We start from the raw sequence: 19,188 nt of genomic DNA on the forward strand, positions 1-19,188 counted from the left end.
CTGAGCATGACCCTGTCACAAAAAACTGCTCCCGGGGTCCTGAGCATGACCCCCAGCGCATAAAAAACTGCTCCGGGGTCCCGGGCAAGACCCCCAGCGCATAAAAACTGCCCAAGCATGAGGGGAGACTATATGCAATTTTTTTCATATTTTTATTGAAAATAAAAGGTCTTTATCCTTTCTCTTGTCCTAGCTACCCTAACCTATCCTATCTACCTATCCTATCCTAACTAATCTACCCTACTAGACCGCGCGTTGCCGCTGCATCGGGGTGAACGCACGGCATGTAGCAATGCCGTGCGTTACGAAGTCCCCGTGCGTGAGTGTATTATGCGCCTACTAAAATATACAAGCTATAAAAAACTGCATAGTCTGTTTTCTCATTGTCTATTTTCTCTTCGCTCAAGACGATCTTGGGATGACCGTTCACATCAAGAATTTGTCGAGCCAAATCCCTTTCCCTTTATATAAATGTTAAACCTGAAAGAATAAAAAAAGCTAATACATCAGCATTTGCACTGAGCAGGCAGTGCGAAATGCGGAAGCAGTTACCGGTATTCGGCAGCCAATCAACGGTCGAGAACGTCGTGCCGCCGCTGTTTGCCTAACAATCTGAATTATGCAAAATACTGACTTGCCGTTTTAGCGGATGCGCAAATCCGCCAAAAAAAGCACAACGCCGGGCCAGACACAAAAGGGCCCCCACTTCGGATAACATCACGGAGATGCAGTTCGCTAAGGAGCGTACGAGCGAGGTTTGCTAGGAGGCTTATGCGTGAGGTTCGCCTTCCACAAACCGAGCTACGCCGATCCGGATCGGCCACGAAGAAAAACGGGAACTTCCCGAGCTTACCAGGTCTTTCGAGCTGATACTTGTCGCCGCTGAAGCTTCGCCTAGCGGCAAAAAAAGCCTTTCCGGTCATGTAGAGCCGCGATCGGGGTCCACACCGGTCCACACGCCGCCTCAAAGAGAGGTGGGATTGCACGTGGCCGCGAGTGCGACCAGTGCGTCAGTGCGTGCCCAATGCGCATCCTCGGCGATTCACTGAAAAATCATTTCCTGGCAATAATCAATAATTTTTTATGAACAACTCACTTGTCTCTCTCTGTACACATAGACATAATAATCACATACTGTGACTCCATTCCGTGGCTATATACACTATAATTCTCTACATAAAAGACCCCAGCGAGTTGTCCAGTGCAAAACGACTACCTTTCCAATTAAAATGCGTAGGCGCCGACGTCTCCTCAGGACCGTCACAAAACTCAAAAGATCGACTCAACTCGATAGCCAAGCTCGATTTGATGAGTCCAACGCCGCCAACGCGCTCGACACTCGGATGATAGAGACGACCGCTTCCGGGTAGAGCGTAGATCTTGCTCGGCTCAAAGGGCACTGTGAGCTTATTGCCCGCTCCTCCGTACGACAGATATCCGTGTTCGTGTTCGGATTCGTCGCGAGGATCGACGTGGTGCGTGAAGACGATTGGTCGATCGTCGCAGCGCACGTAGTTCTGCTCGCGTCCGCACGGCGATACGTAGGGAAAGTCGGCGGCGTATTTTTCCGCGTTCGTGTTCAGCTTGAGACGTTTGAAGAAAAAGGCGAGAAATTCCTTATCTGAAATAGTTCAATAAATAAATAAATGATTATTAACTAATTATATTGGAGCCGCTTTACCTTTGAAGCACGTTATGAAATTTTTTATTTTGACGTCATCGAGAAAAAGCTATATGGTAGGAGAATTGGAGCTATAATCTCATTAGGATAGGTTTTTCCAAAAGAAAACAGACCTGGCCTTGATGATCTATGTAGTAGAAGTATTCTCGAAGCCCTGGTGAAGGCGATCGCCCTTGGATATAGAGCGAGAGCCTTCTAAATATCGAGTACATTGATCGAAGAGTCTCTTCAGCGAATTGCTACCGAAACGCATGCGCAGTTCTCTTCAAGCGGAACTTAGCATTGCGCGACGTCCCGATGGAAGACGACGAGGCCAAATTGAAGGAGATCGTTCGCGAACTTAAGTCAAAGGGCCACTTTGACAAATTTCGAAAGGATTGCATCAGTCAACTGGAGCAGAGCGTGAGAAACAGAAGAACTCGCCCAGATCGTTCGTTTTGGACGAACGATCGATCTCTTTAGTCTTTGTGCAATCGACTAAAGGAGGACGTCACACGATTTGCGCAAAAGTTTCTAGAAGGCTACTCTTGGCCGTCTCCCGTACCGAAAAACGGCCTGAGAGAGATTTTGCGTCAAGAGCTAAGGCAGTAAGAATTTCTAGGCAAATTTCTTATTGGAATTGAAATTCCAATAAGAATTTATACCTATACCGAATTTTTAATTACTAGAACTTAATAATAGATATCTAAATTAATTATTTATTTTCTGCACTTACCTTCAGATCCAGGCTTTTATCCAAAGTCAACGGCATCGTTTCGGACGTTGTCGATTCGAGTGCCGAGACGGCGTTTCGACCTCTCGTCATTCCCATTGTTCGAAGTCACTATCCTCTCGATAGCGGCGTTGTCGCAGTCACAGAGGAAAGAAAGTCTCCTTCTCCTTCACCTCCCCCACTTCCCCCCGACAACGATTCTCCTCCGCCTCCTCCGCCTCCACCGCCGCCGCCGCCGCCACCACCACCACCACCTCCCCCTCCGGATGACCCACCAAAGACGCTCTCTCCACCTCCCCCCATTGACGATGCGAAAAAGACGAAGAAGGAGAGTCGATGGGACAAGAAATTTCCCGTCCGATCTAAAAAGCCGAAGGAGGGGAGTCCTAAGGAAACGAAAGAACAAATAGAAGAAGTGGAGGAAAACGTTACCAACGAAGAAGAGACGGCGACACCGAGTCCAAAAGAAACCGATGAAACCGAAACGACTGACAACGTGCTCCCTGAAGACAAAGAGGAGATAACTCCAGAGGAGTTCGACGGGGAGAAAAAAGAAGTCGAGGACCTCGAACCGGCGACGGAGCCACCCAAAAAGAAGCCGCGTCTCTCTTGAGAAGTCGTCGTCGAGCCGGAAAAGATTCTACGCACGAGAACGCGATCGGCGACGCGACGAGATTCCCAAGAGTCGACCTAACATTCAATTTATATAGATGCACGTCACACGTCTAGGTGATTAGAAATAATGAACTCGTCTAAAAGTGACTCGAGACAACGTTTGTGCTTATGTGAAATCTCAGAACGCGGTCACGCATTGCTTACAGTCGCTCAGATTCGCGTAGCGCTGTCCAATTTCGTCTCCTCGCTTATCGGCGAGCATCGGCTTCGCGTACGTCCCGGCGGCGATCTTCTTCTCCTTGTCGATCACGTCGCATTGGCACTTATCGCAGCGATTGCGTTCGATTCGTAGTCCCACGCGCACCATGAAATTGTGAAACGAGTCCTTGTGCTGGCGCCACGACTTGCGCGACTCCTTGGAGAGCGCGACGAAGAAGAGAAGCGCGTACGACGAGACGCACATGGAGAGAGCGCCGATGCAGAAGAGAACGGGGTACAAGTAGCGACGATAGTCCTGCGGGCACGTCGACGGATCTTCCTTGATTGTCATGCAGATGAAATAGTCGGTCAGGTCGCACTCGAGTTTCTTCGAGTTGAACATGAGGGGGATTTGGGGAGCGAAGAAGAAGAGGCACATGACGGGGAAGGCGGCGATGAGAATGAGGTAGCGTTTCTCGAGTTTTCCGACCGGTTGAGCGACGACCTTTTTCACTTGCGATCCATTCCAGTAGATAAGCGTAGGCTAAAAGAAAAGAAAGAGTAATTTATTTATTTATTTATTTATAAGGACCGTCTTCTTACCCTGCAATCTCGCACGGCAAAGAATAGAAGAACCATTGTCAAGGCGACTATAAAAATGACTTGCAAGGGCAGCGAGAGCGTGAAATATCCCGTGCTCAAGTCGACGGGACCGCACGCCAGCGGGTCGGTGCTCTGGAGTCCGTAGGCCGATTCGCTATCCTTGATGAAGGCGGCGCCGACGAGAAGCGCGGGAATGCCCCAAGCGATGATGGATTCGATTACGTGGATGAGAACGGGTCGACTTCGGAAGGCGTCCGAGAGGTCGGAGGAGAAGAGCGTGAGGAGACGATTGACGAGGAGAAACATCCACCACATGTACATGGAGAGTGTGGCAAAGTGATAAATAGCCCCTAGGGGGAAAAGAGTAATGTAAAATTAAAAGAGGGCCTGGCGTATAGAGTGCGTTCTTAGGCGTTTACCTTGATAGGTGCAAAACGTTGTTGGCTTCAGAAACGCCGTCGCCCAATCGTCGGCCGAGCAATAGGCCTGTCTTTTACCCATCGTCATTCCAATTCCAATCACAATACCTTAGAAGAGAAAAAAATGTATTTGCTAATTGAAACCTCAAATAAGAGGAAACTCCACGTGGTAAGGAGATTCCACTGTAAAATATAAACCAGCTTACAGCCAATAAAAGCGCAGACATTGATGTAGAGGACGATTACGCCCGACAAGTTGTGCCTAACAACGTGAACAAGCATCAACCTAATCTCCACAATAGCGCGGCTCATTATTACAAGGACTTGCAGCTGGCCCAATTGATAAAGACGACCAGCGACGATACGATGCCAATGATGAAGGCAACCCACGTCGAGGTAGTGATCGCGTCACTCTCGCCGAGACTATTCCACGACCACAACCCGCATCTTGGACTGCACGGCACATCAGGAAGCGAAGACGGAACGAGGGGCGCGGGACACGACGACGACGACGAACTGCCGTTGCTATCCGACGCACCAGCATTCCCAATGACGAGTTCTAGGCCAACAATAAATAATATCACCAATTAAAATAGATCAATACCTTCCGCGTGAACGGTCTCGTTCACATGACAGCTGTAGAATGTATCGGCATCTTCGGGTAGACTATCGCAGGGCACAATCTTCATAGCGCCGTATGTGACTGGGTCGAGCTTGGCCACCGCTTTAGCAGCGGTCCATTCGAATTTACAAAATCGATTCTCCGCTCGCCTGCATCCGGTCGGACACATGGGCACGCCGTACTCATTTCCCTCGGCGTCCGTTCCGCAATAGGGATAGGCGATTTGGCAGAGGAGCTCGGACGGTTTTCCGTGCGCGACGCACGTCTCCGTCGCGTAACTGTCCATCATTCCAAAAAGATTCGCGAGGTCTTTTTCGATCTGCCGCTGCGTGCGATTCATCGCGATGAAGACGCGAGCGGAAGGACGCGCGTCGAGAAACCGAGAGCAAACCGACGACGCGTTCAAGATCTCGCAACGAGACACCTGAGGAGAAAACGATCAATATAGGGTGTTCATATATGAACACAGTGGCGTGTTCATGGCATGTATGACAACGTCAATTAGTACAGATAAAAAAATACCGGGGAATCTGTCACGTGACTTTTTATAAGTATGACGTCAGAAAGTTTTACGTATTGACTGAAGTAAAATGGGGTGGCTCGCGTCGTCAAAAAAAATCGAACGCGGAGACTCTTTCGGGGGGGCGTACCTTCTCGCTTTCCGTTAGCACGGTCGGGCTTTCGGCAGTGTCGCCGGCGCCGCACGACGTCTGCTTGGGCATGACGTAGAGAACGGTGGGCGCGCTGAGAAAGCCCCAGACGGCGACGAGTGCGAGACCGTAGACGAAGTAGAGTACGATCTGTTTCGTGTCCTGCGGCTGCTGAGCCGATGGGCATTGCTGCGCGATAAACCCACAATAAACAGGCGGATACGACGAACAAAGGGACGCGTGCGCGTTCGCGCTGATGTGGAACCGCTGGAACGCGTGGGGGAGGGGAGAGGTTCTACTTGGAACTTCTGAAGCTACATTGTGGATTGTCGAACGGGTTTAGTGGCTCGATCGCGCGGGTGTTCGAATTACGACGTGCTCTCCGCCACGGACTCTGCGCGATGTGCAATGGAGCGTTGGGGACTCGTTCTGCGGAGGGGGTTCCCTCGCGAAGAACGACGGCGTACAGATGCTTACCTCTTTTTCTCCCGACATCGTCGAAGCGACCGCGTAACTCGTCCTGTTTCTCTTGGCACTCAGCCTAGAGTAGGAAAATTAGCATGTGACAGGTACGAGTCCCGTATGCTTTTTTGTGTAATGGCTAATAATGTCATTACACTTAACAATTGTAATTATAAGATACGACAGCCTATACACAGTTTGTGCTTACGATATAAAGACTGCGACGAAAATACAAAAAGAGATTTTTGTTCCATTAGAGTGCAGGGGGAAGGGGGAGGTGTTTGTGAAAAACTTAGGCAGACTCCGGCCGATTTTCTCCTGCATAGAACATTTCCTGCTGTTGTTGCTGTAGCAGAAAGTCATCGTCAAGTTTCTACAAAAAAAAAACAACGCAAGAGTAGAGCATTGTGCATTGATCCAAATAGATTGTGCAAAGAGAGTTAGCAGACCCGCAGACGAGAACCCACGCGCTGCATCCCCCGTACCTTTTTTCGATCCAAAAGATTATTCTGCCACTCGCGCAACTCGGAAGCAAAAGATTCCTCTCTTTCTTTCAACTTATCGGTCTCCTGCTGTATGAGCAGCTGCTTCTTTTCAACCTAGGAAAATAAGCCCCAGCCCACTATACAGCCAACCCCCTCTCTCTATCCTTTTACGCATTACCTGCAACGATCGAAGTTCATCCATCGAGACCTGCGCCGCCGTTTTCACCTCCTGCATCTCCGTCTCGTGGCTCATTTCCATTTTCAGCACTTCCCCTTTCATCTTCCGCATTTGCTGCGCCTCGAACTGCGAACCCAAGCGCCTTAGAACATCCTTTTCCCTTCCCCAACGCTTCCCTATGTGAAACCTGTTTCAGCCGATCTTTTTCCTCCTCCTTGTCTCGACCCTTTCCCGTCGACATAATCGAATGTCTGAGCGTCTTTCTGAACTCTGTAAGAGCGGCTCGATATTCCTGCTTCTGAATCTTGGGCAGTTGCTTCTTCTCGAGATTATGACGTCGCGTCACCTCCTCTTCTCGTCTCTGATTCTGCCTCTGTTGCTGTTCTAATTCCTACGCAAAAAAAAACTAACCCATTTTCTTGATTTTTCAACAACAAGTCGTGCCTTTTCGTGTCGACAGTGCATTTGATGTCGATGCATGAGAAAAGCTTCTTTCAGCTGGTGTTTGAGTAGCTGATGTTTTTCGTGAAGATGACGCTCTTCTCGCTCCCACTTGTCATTTTCTCGCCCTAATAATATCAAAAGTGAGAAAGGAACCTCGTTTCGTTTTCGTGCGTCTCTTCGCGCCTCGGACGACGTCCTGTTTCGCTCTCAGAAAATCTCTCTCCACTTTTCTGACTTTGTCCTTTTGCTCCTGGTTGAGTTCCTTCAGCTTGTGCTCGAAAATTTCCTGCTGCTTGACGTGGAAGTCTCTCTCCTGTCACAAACCGCGTCGACGTTGCAACCGTACAGGGGGAAACCAGACTGATCTACTGACCTCATCTTGCAAAGACAACTTCAGTTTCTCCATTTTGACCCTTAATGATTCCCGACGCTCAGCCTTGGGCAGTTTATCGCACTAAAAAAGTAAGACACAATACTTATCTGATAAATAAATAATCAATCCTGTATTTGACTATATATTGAGTTTTATGCAGTCCCTTTCTACCTATCTACGAGCGGTGACACTAGATATAGGTATTGTAAAATCTTCACCTCAAGCTTGACTCCTTTCTCTTGACGTTTTGCGCCTTCCTTGAACTTTTTCAATTCTTTCGCCTGCAACCCAGTTTACGTTTCTTTCCCTCACGTAGCCACTGCATCTCACCTGTTCGTCTTTGAGTCTTTTCGATAATTTTCGCGATTCCTGCTGCTGCTGGAGCTCCATTTTCTCGATTTCTTTCTTCTGCTGCCTGCTGACAGACTCCAAATCGTTTTCATACCTCTTGTCCAATTCCTTGCGAGGAAAATCAATAGACAACAACGCGACGTGCGAAATCCTTTTTTCAAAACCGTTTTATCCTGATCAAACTGCTTCTCCTGCTGCTCCCTCTCCTGTTTCACCTTCAACATCAAATCGAGACATTCCTTCTGCTCTTCGCGGTGCAGCAATTTCATCTCTCGCAGTTCAATTTTCCTACGCGAGGAATCTCAACCCCTTTCCAAAATTGCACACGCTTGCAATTTCACCTCATGTACTGAGCCTGCTTCGCTCGGAACGCATTCTCGCCCTCGCTCACGTCGATTACTCTCGTCGATTTCGTCGTGACCTGTTGACCGTCGACTTCAAACGTTCTCAGTCGCGTCAACGTCTTGTACTGAGGCAAATCTTCGGCCTAGAAAAAAGAAAGAAAGAAAGAAAGAATTGCGTACCTCCGGTCAATTCAAAAGTCGCTAATTGAAATATAATTTTCCCTCACCTTTTTGGTTGTCGTTGCCTGGGGAACAGCCTGCACCGGAGTCAGCACTCCACTCGTCGAGATTTTCTTCACCTTGCGTTTGGACGGTCTTCCGGCGAACTTCGACGTCTCCGCCTCGCTATTCAGCGACGCCGGCCCGCTATCTGCTTCCACAATCTCCGACGACGTCTCGTCTGGCGTCTTCATAGCCAGAGAATCGCCGCCGTTGGGCAGGCCTTCCTTTCCGTCGTCTTTTCCATTGGTAATTCCGCTGTCAACCGACGCTACACTGGCTTTGGGAGTCGTCGGCATTGAGTCGGTTGGAGTGACAGGAGTAGAGCTATTATTGTTACTTTGCTAGACACAGATAAAACGCAACATTCAGTAATCTTAATCTTTCATGGTTATTGCTAACGATTTTTCTATATATGTTAGCAGTAATAAAACAACCATGGCAGACTTTCTCTTACCAAATCCTGCGCGGAATCGACGTCGTCTGGAAGGTCTTCGATTGTCGTCGTAACGTCGGCTTTCACCTCTCTATAAAATCCAATCAGGGCCTTCGAGTCGGCTGGATTCCGAATGAAGGGATGCTGTCCCCCAAAGAAAATAGATCTATGTTGACAGATAGATATGATGGCATACTGATAACATCTCTTCGGCGCTGGGACGAGATTCAAAATTCTTGACGAGACACTTGGCAATGAAATCGTTCATCTCTTCAGACCTTGAAAACGATTTTCACGTGGGCTCCTTACTCAATTTTTAAATCTACCATTTTGAAGGAGCGGCTAATGTTGGCGGTTCGGCTTTGGTGATTTTGAAGCCGACTCGGTGTTGAGACATCTCGCTGTACGGAGGATCCATGTCGGCCAATTCAATGACCGTAATCCCAGCAGACCACACATCGGCCTAAGAAAACAAGGACCCAAATGCTAATCATGAACCCGCGAAGCTAATAACGTATTAACAATACTATGTCAAGAGCGTGAGTTTACAGGGTAGATGATTTACTTAGGAATCTTTCAAGGATCCCCTACAATATCTTGCGGTCTTATAATGATATTATATGAGCTGAACCCCCCAACCAAATAAGCCTTCCTTTCCCTTACCCTGTAATCATAAGGATTATCCTTATTCGTCTCACAGACAATGACTTCTGGAGCCATCCTGAGAGAACATCATAGAACGAAACGATGAAAGGTTTTTTTTTCCTTTACGCACCAATACGGCGTCCCTTGCATGGAATCGCGTCTCTGATTTGGTTTCTTGTTCATGGCTGATACGCCAAAGTCGGCTGGAAGTGAAACACGTCATTGTCACCGCGCTGGCGTTTGCAGAGAAGAGGCCCCCCACACGTCACCTAATCTGATCGTTCCATCCGAACAAAGTAGTATGTTTTGAGACTTCAAATCTCGATGTATAACCCTATTGCTGTGTAAATAACTCAAAGCCTATATAAAAAAAATCAATTATAAAATTTCGATGAAAATAATTTTTTCTCTCGCCTCAAACAGCTGCCTCGTCACCAAGCGAATTTCACTCTCTCTCAACCCTCGATCCAAATCTACATAAAAAATTCTCACTCAAACGTGACGTCAAAAAAAAATCCCCATTACCGAGCATCGCGTCGAAAATCGCCCCGCCCGCACAAAACTCTATCAAAATCTGAAAAAGATTTCGATTGAAAATTCGCGACTCGTATTTTTTTTCGTCTCCCCCATCGCTTGCTCACCCACAAACTCGACTTGAAATAAAACGCTTCGATGAGCTTGATGACGTGCGGATGATCGCACGCGGCGAGAACGTCGATTTCGACGACGTAATCGTCCAATTCGTTCTCGTTCGTAATCTCGATCACCTTCGCGGCGACCAATTGGCCCGTTTCGCGATGCTTTGCCTTGGGGGAAATGTCGCGTCGCCGCCCCGCCCTCCATTTTTTTCAGAAAGGGGGCCTCACCTTGTGAACTTTGCCGAATGTGCCGTCGCCCAGTTCGCCGACGAGTTCCCATTTTGATTCGGGATCGACGTCGCGCGTTATGTTCTGGTAGTCCTTTTTCTTCTTGTTCTTTCCGCCGAAGAAATGCTTGAAGAATGCCATCGAGCGGGAGATTGTTTTTCGGTCGAGTTCGGCTGTTCGATCTTGTGCTGATTTTCTGACGAGCTGCGAGACTGGATTAAGCGACGAGAACGATGCGAATTTCGGCGAGTTTTTGGTTACTTCGGTAACTCCACCCTTCGTCGAGATCCCGTATGCAAACAAGAACACGAGTTGAAATCGTGATAGCCCCATCGAAAAACGTATCAAAATCAATACCGTTGAATGAATGAGCTGCGAGTGTTTGTCGGAAATTATATCTTTTTGAAAAAAGACAAAGACAGTCAGTCATCTTCATTAGTCAAACGCTTCTCATAAGAAACTCAACAACAGGGAACATAAACGAACGTGCGCTTCATCTCACTTTTCAATGCCAGTGGCACTGACAGCAAAGCCGGCATAAATCAAGTTCTCACGGGGAAACGATTTTTCTAGGCCCGACGTATCGACCAAATCAACGCAAAAAGGAGGCTTGACCACCTTAGCCAAAAATCGCTTTCCCAGAACTTCGGCTGAAAAGAAAGCGCGCGCCTCGGCAGACCAAACCATCGAGCCCTTCGGCTTGATCCCGTGCAAACGAAAGCACGCCGCACTGGCGGCGCAGGAGACGAAACGTCGCTCGAGCGAACGCACGGTGCCGTCCCTAAACGAAACGACCTCGACATTACCAAAATCGACGAAACGCACGTAATATCTTCCGCAGGGAAGCTCCTTCTCGACTTCGGCGCGATACCAGACGCCGTCGGTGCTGAAACGAGCGCAGCACGCCTCGCCGACTTTCAGCGTCGACGACGTCGATTCGTCGACGAACCACGAAGCGTTGCGAACGGCGACGTTGAGAGCCGAATTCATCTCGCCGAGCGACTCGAGCGACGGCAATAGAACCTGCGCCCAGAAGCCGTCCGGACCGTCGGCGGAGACGACGAGAACGGAAAAGATTTTGCCGTCGAGAGGAACGCGACAGGGAGGTATGATGTTGAGCGGCAGAAGTTCGACGAGATCGACCACCTCCGAAGCGACGAGCTTCGCCGCGAAGGATCTTCCGAGACAGCGCTTCTTGAATTCGTCGACCGATTTGAACAGCACAGCGGCGTCGCGAAGACGAAATCGGATGGCTTGGAAAGGAAAGGCGACGTCCGACGACCGGATGGGACGCACGTCGTCGACGGCGACGATTTCCACGTTTCCGAAATCGGCGAAAAAAACGCGCACGCGATCGTTGCCCGGCGACGTTTCCTTGACGATGGCGCGATACCATTTGCCGTCGTCGGCGGTGTAGCGAGCGTAGACGATTTCGTCGAGACGGGGACGATACCCTCGAGATGGAAGGGACGTGTGACTCGAGCAATAGACGTCGATTTCGTCATTGAACTTGTTGAGCGCGTCGATCCTCTTTGCGTCGTCGCTGAGAAGCGCCCAAAAGGTCGCGATCGATTCGACGTGGACGACGACGACGACGAACGTCGCGCCGACGGCGTGCGCGCACTTGACGAACTTCGCGTCGCGCGTGGCGAAACATCTCGGCGACCGCAGCGGCGGCGGCGGCACGGCGATGTTCTCGCGAACGGCGACGCGCCTTCGCACGAGCATGTCGACGATATTTTCCCCCGTCGAAGCGTCGTAGAAGTCGAGGGTGTGAACGAAAGGGTCGCAGTCGACGCGCTTAACGAGACGTCCCTTCCAGCGCTTCACGCTGGAGAGGCATCGCACCAGATCCTGCTGCGACGACGTGATAATGACGTTCGGGACGAAGGCATGTTGAGACTGAATGGGAAACGTCGAGTAAATGCGACGAGACGGGAGCGCGGCCACGTTGTTGGTGGGGACGCACATAACGTAGCCGTAATCGGCAAATCTAACCCACGCCATCGATTGATTGCCGAGTAATTTGGTCACCGTGCCGCGATACCATTGCTGCTCGGCGGCGACTAGTCGCACGGCGACGAGTTGATGAACGCGACAGACGGTGTCGACTTCGTGCAGGGTAAGCGATCGCGGCGGCGGCGTGCAATCGCGCTGAAGCTGGTCGACGAGCAACGCCAATTTCTGGAGGTTCTTATTCTCGTTCACCTGAAACGAGACGTGAAGCCATCGGTCACGATTGACGTATGATATAATCGCATCGAAAGAGCGATCAAGGGGAATAGTCATGCGAGGCATGGCGCCGATTTGGGTGACGAGAGGAAATTGCGGCAACAGCGACGTTGATTGCGGCAGAGCGTCCAAGGAAGGCTTTGGCTTTGATTGCAGAGTGTTCAATGAAGGTTTCGGCTTTGATTGTAGAGTGTTCAAGGAAGGTTTTGGCTTAGATTGCAGTGTATCCACGTGATGTTGCTGGAACAATTTCGCTTGCTCCGACGCTACTGTCGAGATTTTCCTTGCATCTTTTAGCTTCTTGGAATCCTCTGTCGTTGGTTCTGTCCCTAGATTCACTCTCGTGAAGATCCTCGTCGTGGAATCATCGGATTTTTCATCTGCTGCGAGGCGCCTGTTTTCTTTTCCCTTCGAAACGTCAGCTCCGTCGTCTTTCTTCGGTTCTCTCTCGGGATCCATTTTCAGTAGTCCTAGTGCACGCAAGACGTCATTTCCAACGTTCACGTCATAAGCGTCGTCGTCGACGACGTCGTCGTCACTATCCCATTCGTCATCTCCCAAAATATTGCCTTGCAATGTCTCATTGCCGCCGTCGCCGCCGCCGCCGTCGCCGCCGCCGTCGTCGCCGCCGCCGTCGTCGTCGCCGCCGCCGCCGCCGCCGTCGTCGTCGTCGTCGTCGTCGTCGTCGTCGTCGCTGTCCCATTCTTCGTCTCCCAAAAGATTGCCTTTTGACGTCTCAGCGTTGTAACCGCCGCCGCCGCCGCCGCCGTCGTCACTGTCCCATTCGTCGTATCCCGGAAAATCGCCGCCTCCTAACGACTCTTCATCGTCTGGAAGAAAGAATTCGCTCACCGCCGCATAGCCGCACAACTGATCGGTATATTCTTCAAGTTTTCTCTTTCCCTCGGCCTTCTCGCTCAGCGCACGATCATCTTCATCTTCCTTCCCATCCTTCCCTACTGGCGGATTCTCCTTCTTATTCGGATTCTCAACAAAAGGGCTAAAAGGCCTTGTCAGCTCAACTGAATGATTTGAGAGGCGAAGAGCAAGGGTTCCGCCCTTTGAGCCCATCTTGAAGCCGTCAAAACGAGAAATAGCAGTGAGAGCCCCTTCTCCTGTCTCGAATCTCACAAAGCTAAAAAGAAAAATGATTAGCCTGCCATTCCAGAAACACCCGTTTCAACTTACCAAGCCCGCGTTAGTAAATTTTTTCGCATTGGAAGAAAGTGCACGTTGAGGACTTTTCCACAAGATGAAAAGAATCTCGTCACATCGAACTAAACCATCAAAATAAGAACGCGCACCTATTTAATTATTTATTTAATTAATCAATTATGTACTTCACTAAAAGAAACTGGCATCGTTCCGACGTACACTTCGTTCCTCGACACGGCTTTCTGGGCTGGAGATTTCGATTTCTGTAAGCTCCGAAACCACCTCTGATTTCTAAAAAAAAATCGGTGCTTTGCTGACAATTTCCCGGATTAGATTTCTGCACCTCGCATCCGTCGACATTTCGAATTCGCTTGTCTGATCGTACGAATTGAATGTAGGCGATTCGTAGTCGTCCTTCATTGGATCGAACGCGGCGTCCAACGCCGACAAATCTCTAATAAAATATGCCACGTGCATTTCGGGGGCCGTTCTCTCCTTCGCTTACCCTGCCTCGTCACGGGCTGTCTCTCTTCTCTGAACTGCATTGAGTGGCGTCGCCATTGCTCCCAGGAACAAACTAGAGAAAGGATTGTCGGTTTTTTGGGGGGCGATAGGTCGTCCACGCCTGCGCAATGCGAATACCATATTCATTAATTCTCTCACGTGAACATAACGGCTAAGCAGAGATAATAGTCAACACATCGAGTCTCTTTGTTGTGCACGTGCGCACGGCAGACTTAACGCCAGAATTGCAATGCATACATTGACAGAAAAACGCAAAACACGACGAAAACAAGTGAAGCCGCCTCCTTTGGCGCCCCTATAATAGAGACAAGACTTAGAGAAATACATCTTAGATACAGATACGTGCTAACTAAATAACTGTACCAGTAGAAGTGATCATATCAGAATAATATAAATAATTCTTTCTGGACTACTGTAATGTAATCTTACCTGAATAGTCCGTGCGATCTTCTAAGAGAAGAGAATTTCCTGCGACGACGAGATTCCCCAGTTGGCTGTCGGATTGTCCTCCGACATATCTCTCGAGAACCTCCTTTACCTCGTCGTAGGAAGCTGGCTGGACGCCCCGACTAGTAACAGTAAAGTTGACTTCAATGAATCCATTCGCCATTAGCCTAGACACATCATCCTCTAACCAATTCGTAAGGTGGTTCTCTGTACCTAAAAGCATTGATTGTAACGGACTGTTTTCCTCGCAGGTTGACAAACAATTTCTCAATCTAAATTTCATCTTTCTACTCGTGCTTCCTCGTTTATCTTCTATGTACGTTGAATTCGACGTTTCGCGAAAGATTCCTGAAAATAGGGCTCGCGTCGAATTGCAATAGCGGCGTCCACGGCACTCCTCGCAGAACAAGTGCCACAGAAACGTTGATCTCCTTCACCCCACCCGCGGGAGGAGTCGAAAACGCGCTCAAATTCCAGCACTGATTATAGACACTCGTCGAGCCGATCATCTGACAAATAGCTAACGACGTTCGACCCTCGTCGGCGGCTTTGCACTTATTCAAAACCGAAACGCACTCGGTCCTAAACGGGATTGCAAAAAATCTGCAAAAAATGATTTTTTTTCTATTACTGGCAGAGCAAGGACAGGTCATTGACGTCTTGGCAAGGTTGAGCAAAAAGGAAACAGGCGAGAGACTGAAAATACACCAGTTATAAACGTTTTGTCGTACGGTTTTCTTTACCTTGAAATACTTCGCTTCGCACGAGTCTATCGATTTTAGTTTAATGACTTGACCGTTGATTGACATGGATTTATCGGCGAGCCATTTTGCGTGCAATGCAGCCGCCAGACTTTCGACTGAGAGTCCACAGAGACCGCCAGCCAACCGATATTCGTACGGTCTATATCAACGTAAAATGTAAATAAGTCTCTTCTAAAATTCGTGCGCTCAGTTTCAGACACCTGTTGTTGAAATCTGAGCAGAAGTCGAGTTGATCGCATCCTCCTGCACATATTCCGTATTCCACTACGCATGCAAACGGTTATGTAAAGCACAAGGTTAAATTAATGAATATCTTACCGCTAGAAAGGCACTGCAGCATTTGAATCTAAAATTCCAACTGATATCTGTATCAGGGTGATTCTCTTTTGATCTTACCTGACTCAAGTCGCGCTTGCAAGCAAGCCAAGACGAAGAGAACGGCAACGACGAATTCATCGCCTTGAAAAAGAAAACGATTCACCAGTTGCGCAGTTCCAAAGGCGATTGATACCTCTATACACGAGTTTTCGCACGACGATCCAACGGCGTGTTTGCAGCAGTCCATGATGTCTAAATCATCTGGAACTGACTGGCGCTACGAACACCGTGCAGTCTACCCCACCTTGTCCAATGTAAGAGTCTTGGGAAAGTCCTCGAAAGAGAGAACGAATGTCTGTAAGCGTCATTCCACTCCCTGCAATATAAGTATGTTGTGCAGCACGCAAGGGAAGGAATACTATGTGATATCTTTACTGTCGGAAATGCACATGAGCATCTTTGTCTAGAGAAGAAAACTCGCACTCAATTTCAAACGTGGTATACCCCCTGTACCTCCTCCAGCCGAAAACAGTTCAAAGGATTGATAGAAGCCATTTCGCTATCGCTTGACAAATTGCTGGACATTAAATTCTAAGACGAAAATCGAATGCTAAATGTGAGTGCATCAATTTCCACTGACCGTGCAAACATCTTGACAAGACTTCCCACTGGCAATCGATTCGTTACAGCAAAAACTCATAGACACTGCAACGGTATAATCAGCAAAAGAAAGATTGAATTTTCAGATAGTCACTCATAATGGCTTCTTCCGCGCTGCCTTCGCCTCCTCCGCCGCCTCCGTCGCCACCGTCGTCGTCGTCACTCAGACAAGTGCCGTCATCGCAGACGGCGAGAAGATGATACTTGACTACCTCCATTTCGCTGTCAAGTCCGCTTCCTGGTTCGCGCACGGAGAGCACGTGCGTCGACCAAAAATTGTCGGTGATCTAGAGAACGAGTCCAATGAAACGAAGATATCGTAAAGGCGACCCCTTTTCAACTGTTTTGCACTGAGATTTGCACGCGTCGTCGCTTTGCTCGCAACACTCCTCCGTCAGCGGTTTGATTCCATAATGCGCTTCGACGAGATCGACGAAACATCGTACAATCGAATAACTCTACGCGCGTACGAATTGCTTTTAGACGTCGAATGAGGCGCGCGCGCGCGCGCGCGCGTGTACAATTCTACTTCTTTTTTGAAGCACTTGTTCACTAGGTCGCTTCCACTGATCGAGCCATCGGTGAACTAAGACGAATAAATAGAAATAGACGACTGTCGCAGTAATAAATGAAGAAGAAATCGTGTCTCACGTTCTTGCAAGAATGCTGGCAGTCGATGCTCCCCCACGAGTCGTCGCAACAGTCCCGAAAATCTGCAAAAGAGAAATTGATTCAAAATGAATCGACGACGGTAGAGGAATTTTTTTAAAAAAAAACGTGCCAAATAGAAATCTTTCTCTAAACGTCAGAGACGCTTGACTCTCCAAGCACGATATGAATTCTCCCTAGAGAAATCCCCAATGGGATATACTTAATTTATCGGTATACAAAACATTACGTCATTTCTGCAAGTACGTTCCATACTTTGCAACAGATTTCTGTTCACCGACGGCTGATCGAAAACCTTTAGCCCAACGTCAAGTAAAAAATATTGAATAAAAAAAAATCTCGTCCCACCTGACCACAGAGACGTCGGCAATCGGCGCCCACGCTTGAAAGCTGTCTCGCCTGCGTGCAACATCGCCACAGCTCTAAAAACATTCAACATACGTAAGCAACTACAAAGAAGTCCAATTTTTTTGGAACCGATTTCTGACGCCGGAGGCGGTGGAGTTGAAGCCGGTCCTCCCGTAGATGGCATCGCCGTCGAAGGTCCCAACGTGGAAGGTGCCTCCGTAGACGGAATGACAGTCGACGGTCCGACAGAAGACGTTGACGGTCCCAGTGTAGATGGCCCCATTGACGTCGACTCCGTTCCATTAGCAGTCGCGTTCGCACTCGGAGACGCTATTCGCACCACATAATGATAAAGACTCTATTTTATTTTATCTATTCTAACCGGACGTGGTGTGTTCCAACAGATCGCACGTGGCTAGACTTTCCGTGTTGTTCGCTTTCGCTCGATCGATATCGCTCTGATCGGACGCCGAACAGTTGTGCAGGGCGTTCAAGCAGTTGGAATATTCTCTGTAGGCGACGCACAGACGCGACAAATTGCCTCCGGAAGCGGACGAGGCCGCCGAAAAATTTCCCAAACAAAATCCAAAACCGCAATCATAAGCTAAGGAGAAAAAAAGAAATCGTTCGAAGCGCGTATAGCAAAAATTCTCCCAGCATCCTTTAGTATACCCTCTGTAGGCTCCACAACAGTAGGAACGTCTTTAGGACCTTGATCGATTAATTAATTATTTAATTAAAAAAAAGATAGCGAAGAGAATACTTCTCTATGTTTTACCTGCAACGTGTTTGAGTCCTGTAAGACAATTCGTATTGCTTCGATTCGTGGTCGAGTTGTCGTATACGTTCAGTTGTATCTCCAGTGAAAAGTCGATGGTGAGGCCGGAGTCTTCATCGGCGGGTTCTTCGCCGCTGCCGACGTCCGCAGTCGGAGTCGGCGAAAACGGCAAGTCCGTTGTATTGCCGTCGTCGCCGTTGTCGTCGCCGCGATTTTGAAGTTCAATCAAAAAATTTGGTATGGCGCACCTTTTTTTTTTCAAAATACGACAATTACGCTAGAATTTCAAAAAACGGGTTATATTGATCTGCCAATACGTGATTAGTGACGATGAGATGTTCTTCGCTGGCTCTGTCGAATTCAGGCTGCCGTCAGCGTACCAACGGCACCTAAAACACGATCAATCGAGCTGTCTTTTTATCCCGCGTTAATTCCTTCGTAGATGGTAGCTGTTTTTCTGTGCTACAGAGCATGCAGTCACGGACTTGTACTGTTTTTCTAAGGGTATACGGGAGACCAGTGTCCGGGAACTCGATTTGTAGCGCCAAAAAAGGATCAGGTGCCGAAAATGTAGTAGAGACTTTACTAAAATCGATTGATAATTAAAGAGGACCGCTTGTGTGTGTGTGTGGTTAATTTGTCAATCTACTGCTGTGCTGTATTTAGACCTCGCCAGTGACTGCGATTCTCTAAAAGAGCGCCGACTGTGCGCTCTCGCGATTTTCCGCCCACTTACATAGCTTGGTCGCCGTGGTAACTTCCGTTTAGCAAAACAGAAAATTCCGGGCTTTGTACGAATCTAAGCGAATAGATTTTCGGCTTGCTATCCGTCGAACACTCCTGGCTCAATATCGCGCTTGCGAAAAGCAAGAAACAAAGACCGACGACACTCGCGTGCCGAGCGAACGACGAAGACTTCATCCTAGACCAGAATTCGAGCGAAGAACCGACGATAAACAACGCCTCGTCGGAATGGAATATGGTGTTCC

At 48.7% G+C, this 19,188-nt stretch overlaps 6 protein-coding genes across 7 annotated transcripts; 1 reads left to right on the top strand and 5 right to left on the bottom strand.

The window, feature by feature from the left end:
- Positions 1 to 147: 147 nt before the first annotated feature.
- LOC136185393 (UPF0598 protein C8orf82-like) lies at positions 148 to 2,572 on the bottom strand. The gene is made up of 7 exons (XM_065972512.1): positions 2,397 to 2,572; positions 1,795 to 2,325; positions 1,682 to 1,730; positions 1,097 to 1,621; positions 854 to 1,045; positions 553 to 604; positions 148 to 480 (listed from the first exon to the last, which is right to left on the bottom strand). The coding sequence occupies exons 2-4, from the start codon at positions 1,891 to 1,893 to the stop codon at positions 1,173 to 1,175; spliced, it is 597 nt and encodes a 198-aa protein (XP_065828584.1). The 5' UTR covers positions 1,894 to 2,325; positions 2,397 to 2,572; the 3' UTR covers positions 148 to 480; positions 553 to 604; positions 854 to 1,045; positions 1,097 to 1,172.
- LOC136185392 (uncharacterized) lies at positions 1,946 to 3,211 on the top strand. The gene is made up of 3 exons (XM_065972511.1): positions 1,946 to 2,083; positions 2,144 to 2,268; positions 2,403 to 3,211. The coding sequence occupies exons 1-3, from the start codon at positions 1,979 to 1,981 to the stop codon at positions 3,004 to 3,006; spliced, it is 834 nt and encodes a 277-aa protein (XP_065828583.1). The 5' UTR covers positions 1,946 to 1,978; the 3' UTR covers positions 3,007 to 3,211.
- On the bottom strand, positions 3,069 to 6,083 carry LOC136185389 (uncharacterized). The gene is made up of 8 exons (XM_065972509.1): positions 5,978 to 6,083; positions 5,501 to 5,689; positions 4,833 to 5,274; positions 4,547 to 4,787; positions 4,435 to 4,490; positions 4,229 to 4,336; positions 3,810 to 4,159; positions 3,069 to 3,750 (listed from the first exon to the last, which is right to left on the bottom strand). Exons 1-8 carry the CDS (start codon positions 5,993 to 5,995, stop codon positions 3,187 to 3,189), a joined length of 1,968 nt encoding a protein of 655 aa, XP_065828581.1. The 5' UTR covers positions 5,996 to 6,083; the 3' UTR covers positions 3,069 to 3,186.
- Positions 6,084 to 10,580, bottom strand: LOC136185387 (serine/threonine-protein kinase 10-like). Its single transcript, XM_065972507.1, has 23 exons — positions 10,565 to 10,580; positions 10,304 to 10,507; positions 10,079 to 10,243; positions 9,963 to 10,011; positions 9,852 to 9,910; positions 9,707 to 9,797; positions 9,568 to 9,640; positions 9,456 to 9,513; positions 9,119 to 9,255; positions 8,989 to 9,070; positions 8,814 to 8,936; positions 8,365 to 8,700; positions 8,135 to 8,280; positions 7,958 to 8,081; positions 7,773 to 7,901; positions 7,661 to 7,723; positions 7,443 to 7,523; positions 7,253 to 7,382; positions 7,070 to 7,194; positions 6,813 to 7,016; positions 6,626 to 6,751; positions 6,448 to 6,561; positions 6,084 to 6,335 (listed from the first exon to the last, which is right to left on the bottom strand). Exons 2-23 carry the CDS (start codon positions 10,442 to 10,444, stop codon positions 6,255 to 6,257), a joined length of 2,637 nt encoding a protein of 878 aa, XP_065828579.1. The 5' UTR covers positions 10,445 to 10,507; positions 10,565 to 10,580; the 3' UTR covers positions 6,084 to 6,254.
- A 113-nt stretch (positions 10,581 to 10,693) lies between these two features.
- On the bottom strand, positions 10,694 to 14,405 carry LOC136184676 (uncharacterized). Of its 2 annotated transcripts, XM_065971603.1 has the most exons (6): positions 14,333 to 14,405; positions 14,196 to 14,267; positions 14,034 to 14,144; positions 13,876 to 13,981; positions 13,724 to 13,812; positions 10,694 to 13,670 (listed from the first exon to the last, which is right to left on the bottom strand). In XM_065971603.1, exons 2-6 carry the CDS (start codon positions 14,249 to 14,251, stop codon positions 10,802 to 10,804), a joined length of 3,231 nt encoding a protein of 1,076 aa, XP_065827675.1. In that variant the 5' UTR covers positions 14,252 to 14,267; positions 14,333 to 14,405; the 3' UTR covers positions 10,694 to 10,801. The 2 variants fall into 2 exon arrangements, with proteins under 2 accessions (XP_065827675.1, XP_065827674.1); XM_065971602.1 differs by lacking the exon at positions 14,333 to 14,405 and having other exon boundaries at positions 14,196 to 14,310.
- On the bottom strand, positions 14,370 to 19,178 carry LOC136184677 (uncharacterized). Its single transcript, XM_065971604.1, has 27 exons — positions 18,936 to 19,178; positions 18,517 to 18,588; positions 18,200 to 18,447; positions 18,094 to 18,132; positions 17,804 to 18,025; positions 17,551 to 17,751; positions 17,422 to 17,495; positions 17,303 to 17,368; positions 17,186 to 17,249; positions 17,056 to 17,117; positions 16,934 to 16,990; positions 16,746 to 16,862; positions 16,499 to 16,691; positions 16,385 to 16,449; positions 16,258 to 16,335; positions 16,180 to 16,207; positions 16,049 to 16,120; positions 15,938 to 15,996; positions 15,823 to 15,885; positions 15,745 to 15,772; positions 15,627 to 15,690; positions 15,406 to 15,565; positions 15,294 to 15,358; positions 14,983 to 15,244; positions 14,876 to 14,934; positions 14,645 to 14,829; positions 14,370 to 14,510 (listed from the first exon to the last, which is right to left on the bottom strand). Exons 1-27 carry the CDS (start codon positions 19,118 to 19,120, stop codon positions 14,428 to 14,430), a joined length of 2,871 nt encoding a protein of 956 aa, XP_065827676.1. The 5' UTR covers positions 19,121 to 19,178; the 3' UTR covers positions 14,370 to 14,427.
- Positions 19,179 to 19,188: the final 10 nt, after the last annotated feature.

Source organism: Oscarella lobularis, chromosome 3 (genome assembly GCF_947507565.1).
Source record: "Oscarella lobularis chromosome 3, ooOscLobu1.1, whole genome shotgun sequence".
In the NCBI taxonomy this organism is placed as follows: domain Eukaryota; kingdom Metazoa; phylum Porifera; class Homoscleromorpha; order Homosclerophorida; family Oscarellidae; genus Oscarella; species Oscarella lobularis.